Genomic DNA, 12444 nt, shown 5'->3' on the forward strand with positions numbered 1-12444 from the left:
AGATGGGGCTTCCCTGGTGGCGCAGTGGTTGAGAGTCCGCCTGCCGATGCAGGGGACATGGGTTCGTGCCCCGGTCCGGGAAGATCCCACGTGCCGTGGAGCTGGGCCCGTGAGCCGTGGCCGCTGAGCCTGTGCGTCCTGAGCCTGTGCTCCGCAACGGGAGAGGCCACAGCAGTGAGAGGCCCGCGTACCGCAAAAAAAAAAAAAAAAAAAATCGTAGACGGAAAAGTGATTGAAAACAGTTTTAAGAAACAAACATGTTTTCCTCATAAAATATATCATAATCTGATTTTCCCTTCTTATTTGCTGGTGGAAAAAAATGGAGAAAATGTGTATTGTCTTGTGCCATTTTGTAACATGGCTTTCTCAGGAAAAAGACCACTTTGAATTGTAATATTTCCTCAGATAATGCAGTATGGGTGTGAGGACCATTGTTAGTTCAGTATTGTATTGATCCTATGTGATTTCTTTTTTTTTTTTTGCGGTACGCAGGCCTCTCACCGCTGCGTCCTCTCCCATTGCGGAGCACAGGCCCCGGACGCGCAGGCTCAGCAGCCATGGCTCGCGGGCCCAGCCGCTCCGCGGCACGCGGTAACCTCCCGGACTGGGGCACGAACCCGTGTCCCCTGCATCGGCAGGCGGACTCTCAACCACTGCGCCACCAGGGAAGCCCCTATGTGATTTCTTAGTTAAAGGAGCTTATCAAACATTTTAAGGATTCTCAATGGAAAACATGAATAAAACACTCTAAAGTATTAGCAATCTGCCATACTTAGAGTCCTCAGTTTTCAGTTGCAATGGGCAAGTAGTCATTTAGGATTGATAATTAACATAAGTTTCTTATTCTCTCACCTCCTTAGTACTATAGCCAAATACCATTTAATTTATAGAAAGCTTATCTTTATGGTTCTGTTTACTTGCTTTATTATACATCTGAAGGTAACACTTAAATTGAGCAAATACACCAAAGCTACAGGAATCTTTTCCTGGCTTTCAATTTGTTGCCACCATTTTAGTCCTGCAGGTGGTAAAGCGTCTCCTCTGGGCAAGGATTTCCCAGGAAGGTCCCAGCAATCTCCATTAAGTGCAGTGTCTTCCTCCTTTGGAAGGTCTTTTTATGTTTGAAGTAGACTAATTGTGAGAACAGACAGAAGGTATTTGCAGGTTGCTTTACCAGCATGAGTCTTGTTTTTCTGGCTTAAAATCTCAGAGACTGCTAAATTATTCTATAAGAAGGTAAGCTTTAATACAGACATTAACCTCATACTTGTTGGTGAATTGTCTTTAAAATTTCTATATAAGATGCAAACCTGTTTTGTTGCTGTAGTGCTTATTTTTCTGTATTTGTTTACACATTAAATTCTGACAGAACACCAACAAAAAATGAAATCAAAGGTGCAGATTGTCAGGGAAAAAGGAACAAACTTGCAGTGTCCTGCTGCATCTTCTGTTTCTTTCTTGCTCTTATTGGATTCTTGACCTTTCACATTGTCACATACTTCCTTTTGAAAGGTTTTGTGTTTCCAGAGCATCTTTGTGTTTCCTTGTGCTCCTTTTCTTTATGGTATTAAGAAATATGTATTTTATTCACAGTAATGAGGCAATTGGCCATATTAAGTTTTTTTTTTTTTTTTTTGCCACGCCACGTAGCACATGGGATCTTAGTTCCCGGACCAGGGATCAAACCCTCACCCCCTGGATTGGAAGTGCCGAGTCTTAACCACTGGACTGCCAGGGAAGTCCTAAGTTATTTCTTAGAACAAAATTCCACAGGGAAAAAAATCCATTATTATCCCAATTTAAAACATAATTCCATAAAAAGCTGTCTTTTAGTCAGATGTTTTTCTTAAAAATTAAATGGTAATTAGTCAGCTAAGATCACCAACAGTTCTGATTTCTTACCTGTTCTCAACCTAGACTTTAATTATTTAGGTTGATTTAAAGATTACAGTAATCAGATCCAACATCTGATTCATGGGAAAGTTCTTAGACAGTTTAAACAAAACACAAAAATTGTGGATAGAGTTTCCTTCTCTCTCTTCATCCTGATGTATCTGATGACAGAGAGTAAAGTGAAGGAGGTTTGGGAGGGGACAGTCAATAGTCATTCAGGTTGTCTCTGATACAATTAATGATAAGCTGAGATAAATGAATGCTATGCTTTTACTTAAAGGTTCACTATTAAAAACAAACAAACTATGCATTGCCTTTCTTTTGGTGAGGTTGAGCCGCAAGTCTGGATATTTTAACGGGAAGGTTACAGGTTTTGGGTTAGGCAAGTAGGACAGTGATCCAAGAGAAGAAGGAAAACTCAAGAAGTCACGTGAGAGCAAAGGCCAGGAAGAGCAGAGGTGAGCAGTGCCATAGGCTGCAAGGGACCAGGGCCCCTGTTCATCTTGTCCATCGTGTGTTCGCGGTTTCTAGTCCTCAGTTAACCAGCTTAGTTAAAAGTAGAAGTTACTCTGAATCTCTGAAGGGCCCTGTAGCCAGCGTTTGGTCGAAACCCAAAACAGCTAAAGGGTGTTTGGTTTTCTTTTGGCCTCCCTTCCGGGGCTGCAAGAAGAAACCTCGGAGTGGAGAAAGGGTCAGGTAACCACAGGCATCCCATTGCCTCTTTTTCCCAGAAACCCGGGTGTCAGTAATTCTTCCTCTGACATATAATATGTCTCGTCTTAGTCCATCCTGCTATAGGAATTTCAACGCTAGGGATAGTGCCGATTTATTTTCAGGAGGGGTGGCCTCACTGCCCAGAGGGTTTTACAGTCAGCTGAGTAACCTGCCCCGGCCTCTAAGGGAAGCCAGGATTTCTTAGCTGCCCTCCTGCCAGCCAGACCTTAGCTCTTACCCCCAGCTTCTCCACTGCTTTCCCTCCCCTCCTTCTCGTCACGTCACCCTCTCAGTAAACTGTTTTCAAGAAGATAAATCATGAGGGAATTATAGAAAATGAAGAGAAGTTAAAAGTACATGGTCTTAATCCACTTTGCCCAAGTTTACTCAAAGATCTGGCCTTTGGGGCTTCCCTGGTGGCGCAGTGGTTGAGAGTCCGCCTGCCGATGCAGGGGACACGGGTTCGTGCCCCAGTCCGGGAGGATCCCACATGCCACGGAGCGGCTGGGCCCGTGAGCCATGGCCACTGAGCCTGTGCGTCCGGAGCCTGTGCTCCGCAACGGGAGAGGCCGCAACAGTGAGAGGGCCGCGTACCGCAAAAAAAAAAAAAGATCTGGCCTTTGCCAAGGTAATTTTTTTTTCTTATACTTCTTCTGGCTACTTGAGAACATAATTTATTACTATTATTATTTTCTAATTAATATTAGACATTATCTGACCATGGGTTTCCTAGCCCTGTGGTCTGTCTTTACATATAGTATTTTATCTGGTCACAACAGTAACCCTAAAAGTATGCAGAGATTATTGGCTCTCTTATACAAACGAGAGACCTGAGATTCCAAGAAGTTGAACAGTCTGCTTGAGACCATGTTTCTGAAAGGGAGGTGGAGCCTGTTCAAACTCAGTTTTCCTGAAGGCTCTTGGTTTCCTTATTTCCTTCTCTCTTCCCACCTTCCTTATCACTAAATCATGAGGGTGACATGGGGCATTGTCACTCTTCCAAGGTTAATGCAAATGTTAACACACTGTGGAATTAAGGCTGGCTAGGGGTTGGATAATTATTTTTGTTAAGAAGAGGAAAATGGGGTGCAGTGATATTGTGATTTGCCAACTGTGTTTAAGGACATTCTGTGAGTATGCCTCATACCTTCTTCCTTCAGTGTATTTGCACACAGCATCATTCTTCTTATACTCTGGACTCAACTGTTTCAGGGGGAGGTTGTTGCTTTTGTTTTTGCCAGAGTCCATGGTTTTATTAAGTCAGACCAATCAATATTTTTAAGCCCTGATTGTGTGTCCTAGTTGCTGGGAAGATGGTGGTGAGCAAGACATCATGGCTCCTGTTGCTATGGAGCTTGTTGACAAGTTGGGGGAAGCAAACAAATAATTCCATAAAATGGGGTAATATGATAGAGACAAGTAGGACCCGGTGGTTAGGGGAGAATTTTCCGAGGAGATAACTTTTGAGCTGACTTAAGCATGAGAGCCTCGTGAGGGGAGAAGACCCCCAGGCAAAAGCAACAGGTCCTAAGGCAAAGCTTGGTGTGTGAGAGGAACAAAAATGAGATACTTCCCTTGTAGCTGAAGTATCCTTAGGCCTTAAGGTCAGGGAGGTAAGGCAGGAGGCAGGTGGTTTGGGGCCTGATAAAACCACTAAAGAGTTAGCATTTTTGTCTAAGTGCAGTTGAAAGCTTTGAAGCAGGGGTGTGACATGGTTGATAGACACTTAGAAAAAAAAAATCTGTGTTATCTGAAGACTATTTTTGTTTCTTTGGTGTTGTTATTTTTTGTTTGTTGTTTTGTCATTTGTATTATTTGAAGACTGTATTGCAGGGGGACAAGTAAAAGGGAAATCAGTAAGGAGTCTTTTTCCATAGGCAAGAGGTTATGGTAATTTAGATCTGGGTGGTGATAATAAACGCGGAAGATAGGGTAGAATTAGATTCATGATATCCTGTATTGTGGAGAAAAAAATAAATCAGATTTTGACCATTTCAAGTTTGAGGGGCCTCGTTGATTTCCAAGTCGAGATGTGAAGGAGGCAGGTGAATCTGTATGTCTGCAACTCAGGAGGGATCCGTCAGTTCTGGGTGAGTTTGGATGCGGATGGCATTGAAAGCCCCGGGGCTGGATACGGTATCTTAGAGAGAAGTGTGAAGATTTCAATCTTAAATGGAACCAGAGGATATAAAATGGAGAATCTCATGCATGGGTCCTCAGGAAAATGAAACTTAAGGACCAAGGGACTGGTCAGGCATTTATAGAAAATCGAAACTGATCCCTTGACTAACGAACATCCTGCAAAAGTCTCTTCTCCTCCTCAAGCCAATGAACTTGCTGCTTGGACTCTAATTGAATTCCCTCCTCTTTGTGATCCTTGCCCATGTATCCAGCCCACCCCAAAGCCTCAGAGGTCTCACTTGTAGCTTACCGCAGTTGGCGTGTCCAGAATTACAATTCTTGGGACTTCCCTGGCGGACCAGTGGTTAAGATTACACGCTTCCAACGCAGGGGGCACAGGGTTGTCGATCCCTGGTTGGGGAACTAAGATCCCACATGCCGCGTGGTGCCCACCGCCCCCCCCACCAAAAAAAAACCAGGCATATCAGAATTGCAGTTCTTCTGCTATGCCTGCATAAACTCAACTTCTGGTAATTCAAGTTTGCCTCAGTTTTCCTCTTTACTTAGGTTGATGAAGTGTAGCTTTAGAGTAGGCGGAAGACCTAGGTCCAGGCCTTGGCGGTCTGTGACATTTAAAGCTCTAGTGAAAGGGAAGAAGCCAGAAACAGAGTGAAGTGGGAGGAAGTTGGTGTCCTAGTAGCCAAGGAAAAGTGTTTCGGAGGGGAGTGCCCCATTGTTCAAGTTGCTTCTGAGGGACTGAGTAAGAATAGGACAGAAAAGTAATTGGATTTGGCAAGACGATCTTGGACCTCACCTTGACGAACTCCTTGGAGTGGTAGGGACAGGAGCCTGCTGGAGGCTTGGAAGAGGGGAGGGTTTAACTGTAAGGGGAGCATGTCAGCTGAAGAATGGTGTGTTTATGGTGGGAAGTGCTTCCGTCAGTGGTTGAGGAGAGAGGGTAAAACTTCAGGAATTGAGACTTAGCACCGTCATGAGGGATGGCATCTAAAGCACAGCCTCTGGTAGGTTTATCTGGTAGGTTTATCTGGTAGGTGTTTATTTAGAAGTATTCAGAAAACACTCATTCATTCAGAAAAGGCAGTCAGTTGGTACAAGGATGATAGTCTTTGCAGTGGCAATTTAGGAGCTGAGTAGGTAACTTAAAATGGAAAAATTATGATGTTAGAGAATAAGAAGACCTGCAAGATCTGGTCCCTGTGAACTCTCAGCACTGGCCCAACAAGGCTGCCTTTGGGGACAGGATCTCACACTGAGGAGAAGTGACTGGGAGTGGAATAAAAATTAAGCAGGGCACCGACACAGAGACAGAAGGAGGAGAAGGTCCAGACCAAAGTGGGGGAGGAGAACGAGCCTGGAAATCCCAGGAGTCAAGGCTCATATCAAAACGAGCATCAGGCAGTATCAGGCCAAGGTCAAATCCCACACACGGTTATTATTAGAAAAAAGAGGATGAAGAGCCGAGTAACACCCCTGTGGACGATGACAGTACATCAGTAACCTACTATTTCAAAACAAGCTGAAAGGTACTAAGAAAATGATGCGAGTCATGAAAGACTAACAGAGATCAGAATTTTAAAACTCCAGAAATCAGGTGACCACTCAGGAAAGAATGAGGCATAAAAGAAAGAGTCATTTCAGAAATGAAGAGTGAGCCAGAAGCAACACAAGAGAGACTATCTGAAAGGAAATAGAAGGTAAAAAGAGGAAGATTTCAAACATTAAAAGGAAATGAAAAAAGAGATACAAAGAATTTGAGAAAAAGTGGCAAATGTTGAAGGCAAAGAGAATTGAGTAGGTTAGTTGGGGTTCTGAAGAAGGAAACCAAAGCAAGGGAACAGAACAAATGGCAAAAACTAGTTCAAGACAGCTTTCTTGACATAAAAGGTTTGAAGCTAAATTTGAAGGAATATATATAGTATGTGCCCGAGAAGATCGACCTGGAAAGATCAACACTAAGATACATTCTAGTAAGACAAAAAATCATTTGGGCCCAAAGAAAAAGAAAACACATGGCTAATGAGAAAGAAAATTAGAATATCTTCAGACTTTTCTGCAGCAGTGCTTCATGCCGGAAGGAAATGGAGTGACATATTTAGGATTCTCAGGGAAAGAATCAGCCAAGAATTTTGTGTCCAGAAAAACCACACCAACCAATTTTCCAACTCTCCGGACACTAACTTTATATCTTATAATTAAATTCAATTCTGACGCTAACTCTGGTAGTCAGCGTCAGATTCCACAGGTTTAAGCGTTCGGTCTCACAAGAGTGCCCTCACTTCAGACTTGAGTCACAAGTAATGGGCCACAGGGTACCCATGCTCTGTCCAACTTGACTAACAATCAGAGGCTCCCACAAACTCTTCTCCCGTTTTCTATAATTTGCTAGAACAGCTCACCAAACTTAGGGAAACATTTACTTACATTCTCTGGTTTGTTATAAAGCATATTATAAAGGATACAGATGAACAGGCAGATGGAGAGGTGCATAGTGTAAGGTCCGGACGGGTCCTGAGTGCAGGAGCTTCTGTCCCCGTGGAGTTGGGGAGCGCCACCCTCCCAGCACGTGGATTTGTTCACCAGCCTAGAAGCTCTCCAAACCTTGGTATGTAGGAGTTGTTATGGAGGTTTCATTATGCAGGCATAATGGATTAAATCGGTAGCATTTGATTAGCTCAGTGTCCAGCCCCTCTGCCTTCCCCTGAGGTCTGTGTGGAGGTGGGAGTTGGGTGGGGCTGAGAGTTCCAACTCTCTAATCATGCTGTGATCTTTCCCGTGACCAGCTCCCATCCTGCAGCTATTTAGGGGTCCCCAGCCATCAGTCACCACATCAAACACACAAAGATACTCTTACCACTCTAGAGATTCCAAGGATCTTAAAAGCTCTGTGTCAGGAACCAGGGACTGAGACCAAATGTTTTGGCAAAAGATGTTCCTATCAGTCAGGAAATTAAAAGGGTTTTAGGAGCTCTGCCAGGAATCAAGACCTGGGGACAGAGACCAGATATATATTTCTTATTATATCACCATATCACAAGTTAGGATAGAGAAACTAAAAGAATAGAAACATCTATTTTAGTTTCTATCGTTTCTTCATTTTTTGGTTAGAATACTTCTATAAAGAGAAACTTTCTCATCAAATGTTTGATTACTCTGAGGTTCAGTCAATAAAAGAAAGGCAGGATAAATGTTTATTTTCTGCCTTTATGTACTAGTTTTCAAAATAAATTGATTGCCTATGGTGACCAATTAGGATTAAAAAAAAATCATTGTGAATTGAATTCTCTTTGGTGGCTTTCAGTCCACTGCAGTTATTATTCTTATTGATCCTCAACTTTGGCCAGTAGATCCTTCTTTAAGTTGGGTCTTGAGCCCTTTTGATATGATCCTTGACAATTTTTACTCCCCTTCAAAATGATTAATCTGAATTCATATTTTAAATGGAACTGTATTACAACTGGAAAGGGATTTTCTTCTCCATGCAGTCCTGGATTAATTATCATTGAATGTTGAAATGTGGTTCCATGTGAATTTTGTTGGGATTTTTCCCTTCATAGGTATGGGAGGTATCGCCAGCATGCCACCGCTGACCGCTGTTGCTCCAGTGCCAATGGGTTCCATTCCTGTTGTCGGAATGTCTCCCCCGCTAGTATCCTCTGTTCCTGCGGCAGGAGTGCCTCCTCTGGCTAACGGGACGCCCCCTGTCATACAGCCTCTGCCTGCATTCACTCATCCTGGTACGTGACCTGCTGAAGCCACAGGCCGAACTTTTACCTGTATTTTACTCTTCATTCTCGTTTTCTGTCTTCACGTTCTGATTATATTTAAATGGTATTTTATTCCAGAAGAAATCATCTTCAGTTTTTTCTTTTTTCTCATTTAATGTCTCATTTTGGGGATGAGCTAGGCTAGAGAGAGGGAAAGGAGAATGAAATTATGAAGCTTTGGGTGCCATTGTACACAGAGGTGAACTCAACAGCTAAAACCAAGAGCATAATTTCCTTACAAGGCCTTGATGAGAGCAGCTCAAGTTTGAACAGTATTTGAACACTTTTTATTTCCATGTATCATTTACTACTTTTCTTCAGCTGCCATGAATTGCTAATAAACAAGCCAATCCCTTAGGAGTAGAATTATGTGGGAGGAAAAAAAAGAACATTGCCTTTCTTTTTTTTGAGGAGGTGGAGTGAATCAGGCATAGAGGGGGAAGGAAGTCTATTGAATGGCTAAATATATTAAGGTTATAGTATTACATGCTTGCTTAATTGAGACTTTATTCAAAGTCTTTTTCCCTTTAGTTAAAGAAAAGCATAGTGTAGATGTAGATGGTCTTAGTCTAACAAATCAGAAGGGATTCATATCAATATGGAAAGGTTTTTTTTTGTTTTTTAAGTACTTCGGATATGTCTGAATAAATTCGTAAGTGACTGACAGTGTGGGTTTGAGCCTTATATATGAATCTGCCTAGGCCTCCGCATTTATTACATCTGTCAGGATGTGTCTCTAAGTTATAGCCACAGAATCCAAATCGACCTCTTGTTTTTAAGATGTTCTTTTCACAGGTAGTTTATCTTTCATAGGAGACCGTGACTGCAGGTGTGATGGCAGCTGAGAAAATGCTTGTAATTATTTTTCCAGTAGTAGCTGTGAATCCCCGCACTGTGTCTTGTTTTCTTTTGCGGCGAATGTTGCAAGACAGTAGGCAAGTTTGAAGGGAATGTTGGTTAAGGCTCGAAGTTTTTCTCCTGACACACAGCTAACCAGCTTGAATGAGACTCAGACACAAAAGCTGGCCCTTCCTGGCATTACGTGTCATCTGGCCAAGACAAGTCTGTGACTTCTTGGCTCTTACATCTGGAACTAATACTTCAGCTCCTTCAGTGCAGTTAAGAATATGCCAGCTATCTATTTAAGCTGTTACTTCTTTAACTATTGGAACAGATCCTCTAAAATGTGATACTAAGTGTCTAATGAAGAGTCAGATTTTATGGATGTAAACATTACTACCTAGTAAGGTGGTTTTCTGAAGGAACTAGTAAAACACTTTTGGCTAGAGGGCAGGAAGCAAGGAGGGAATAACTTTTTGAGTCTGGAATGGTAAGAAGGGAGGAATAATTTCTGCCTCAGATTTGATAACTATGCATTTTAATTTTTATAAATAGGGAAATGTTTCTTACTTTTGTAAAATTAAAATTATTCAACATTTATTTATTTTTTCAGCAGCCACATTGCCAAAGAGTTCTTCCTTTAGTAGATCTGGTCCAGGGTCACAGTTAAACACTAAATTACAGAAGGCACAATCATTTGATGTGGCTAGGTAAGTTTGCTTGTTTTTTTAAATGGGTGGTTTGGTTCAACCATTATCTGATTGACTCATACATTTGAAAGTGAATTAGCTCTGTGTTCTTTATTTGTCTTGTTTTAGTTTGCAGAATGCTAATAATTTTCTTAATTCTGGATAATGTTACTAGGTTTTATTATTTATTTGTTGTAGAGATGACAGAATCAAGAACACTACTTTTCCTTTGAAAGCGTTGCATGTTGATTTTTTTTTAAAGAGGATGATAAATAGGTAGTAGTAAATGTTTAAAAAAATAGAACTCTAGGTATGAGGGAAAAAAGCACATTAACTGTTTTGTGTCAGTCATTTAAAAGTTTATGTATAAAAAATACTATATGAAGATTAGAGCCAAAACGGGCTCTAATTTTATCTCAGACAATCTTATGGGGTCTGTGTGGATTGTTAGTAAAACTTTAGATCAGGTTTTATGAAATGAGTTATTCAGGTTATGGGACAGTTGTTATTAAATGAAACATGTGGCTCAATTTTGGGTACAGCTTACATGACCTGTTTGCTTCTGTTTTGGCCAATCTTGGTTCATATTATCTTTCATATTTTTATTTTACCCATTTTTTCCCCTTGCATGCTGCTGTACTAAAATTAAAAATTAAGTCTCTTGATAAGCTGTCTCAGAGCTTTCCAAATGAAAAGGAGATGTAAATGAAGATGATTCCATCTTTTCTTGTTTCAGTCCTCTTTAGAAATCTTTCCTAAGTGAATTGAGTCATTTTTCCTCTTTAAAGAAAAGAGCATGTTGAATATAATTCAATAATTCACTGCCTTTTAAAAAATAATGTAAAGAAAATCCATAAACTGAAAAACACTGTGCCAGATGCTCTATGCACATTAACTCATTTAATGCTCACCTTCTTCCCCATAAGATGACTGATTTTCTGTGTTATAGATGACGAGGAGGCTCAGAGACAGGAGTGACTTGCGCAGGATAACTTAACTCCTAGGTGATAGGGCTGAATTGAACTGAGATCTTTCTGATTTTAAGGCAGATGTTCTTAAAATTTGCCCTGAAAACTTCGGTTAATTGTGGTATACAGGTATTTGTGTTCCATTTAATTAAAGTTTTACTCCTAGGATGCAGGAATATTTATTGAGTATCTGCTTTGACTCATTAATCCCATTTAACCCGCACAACCACCTGTAGGGTAGTAATTGGCTCAGAATTGTGAATGAAGAAACACCCGGAGAGGTTATATTTCTCACCCATAGTTTACAGCTTACTAAACAGCAGAGCTGAGATTTAAATTGAGATCATCTAACACTAAATTCCATGTTTTCTATTCTTTCTCCCATATCACGCTGAACTTTGAGTATTCTCTGACTTTCCACAAGTGATTTTGAAATCTGTCTTAAAATTGACTTGTGACATTAAAATGAACAAACAGCCAGTATTAGCAAAATTAATGCTATTAAAATGTTGGGTCTGCTCGCCCATGTGCAGTAAAGCCAATCTACTGACACCAGGTTGTAAGGCACCAGACAAGGAGTCCGGAGCAGCTAATGCTCAAAAAACCTGAGCTCCCCAATGGGTTTTAGGGGAGCATTTTTAAAGGCAAGTTGAGGGAAGGGAGTCACAGGATGTGTGATCAGCTGTGCGCCGTTCTCTGATTGGTTGATGGTGAGGTAACAGGGCAGTGCCACAGGGGTTAATGTTATCAATCCTTAGGCTCCAGCTTCCCTTTGGTGGAGTTTTAGCATCTGTAAAACAACTCAGGAATGTGCATCAGATACTGTTATCTAGGTACTTCAGGGAGGAACTAAAGATTCTGTGACTGCCATATGGCTGACTGTTTACATTGTTACCAGTTCTCCTGGCCCAGTTGCTGCTTTTGTCACTACACGTTCATGTACTTTCAATCATTAATTCTTGAGTCAGCCTTTTGTGACTCAGGGGAGCCCTGGGAGACTACAGCTTTTCTACAAACAAGAGATAGGCTGAGAAAAAAAAATTGAGAGAGGCAGGCAGAGGACGTGAGGGGAGGGGTCTGTCCCCAGAAGGCCCCATAGGGTCCTGCTCCGGTTATAAAAACACTGGGGTTTTTTTGGTAGTTACCTTTCAATAATTTAAGTTTCTAGCAAGTTTTTATAATGTGGCATCTAACTTTTTGGTTAATGCATTTTTAGGCCTATTTAAATTCTCAGGACTTTGGTAGAAAACTATGATTGGATAAGTGTAATCTTGAACACCTTCTGTGTAATACCCTACATTCCTGGGGTGCAGGAGAGATATAATTAACTTCTTGACAAATAGGCAAGAGTTGGAATCTTCAAAATATTAGTTTAAAATGAGAGAGTTGTTGCAGAAGTATGCACAGCAGATTAGAACTTGGTAAATGTTTTTA

General features: G+C 41.3%; 1 protein-coding gene across 5 annotated transcripts in view; it reads left to right on the forward strand.

Annotated features, from left to right (window-relative positions):
• The window catches only part of ITSN1 (intersectin 1), a 231899-nt gene that overhangs the window by 78378 nt on the left and 141077 nt on the right, over positions 1-12444 (forward strand). For all 5 annotated transcript variants that reach the window (XR_013828579.1, XR_013828580.1, XM_079923189.1 and 2 more), the window contains exons 6-7: positions 8304-8483; positions 9967-10063. Coding sequence is in view for 3 of the 5 variants with exons in the window: in XM_079923189.1 (XP_079779315.1) it covers positions 8304-8483; positions 9967-10063 (277 nt within the window). In the remaining 2 variants the exon portion in view is untranslated. The remainder of the gene's footprint in view (positions 1-8303; positions 8484-9966; positions 10064-12444) is intronic.

The sequence above is a fragment of the Stenella coeruleoalba genome (genome assembly GCF_951394435.1).
Source record: "Stenella coeruleoalba genome assembly, chromosome: 5".
NCBI lineage: Eukaryota > Metazoa > Chordata > Mammalia > Artiodactyla > Delphinidae > Stenella > Stenella coeruleoalba.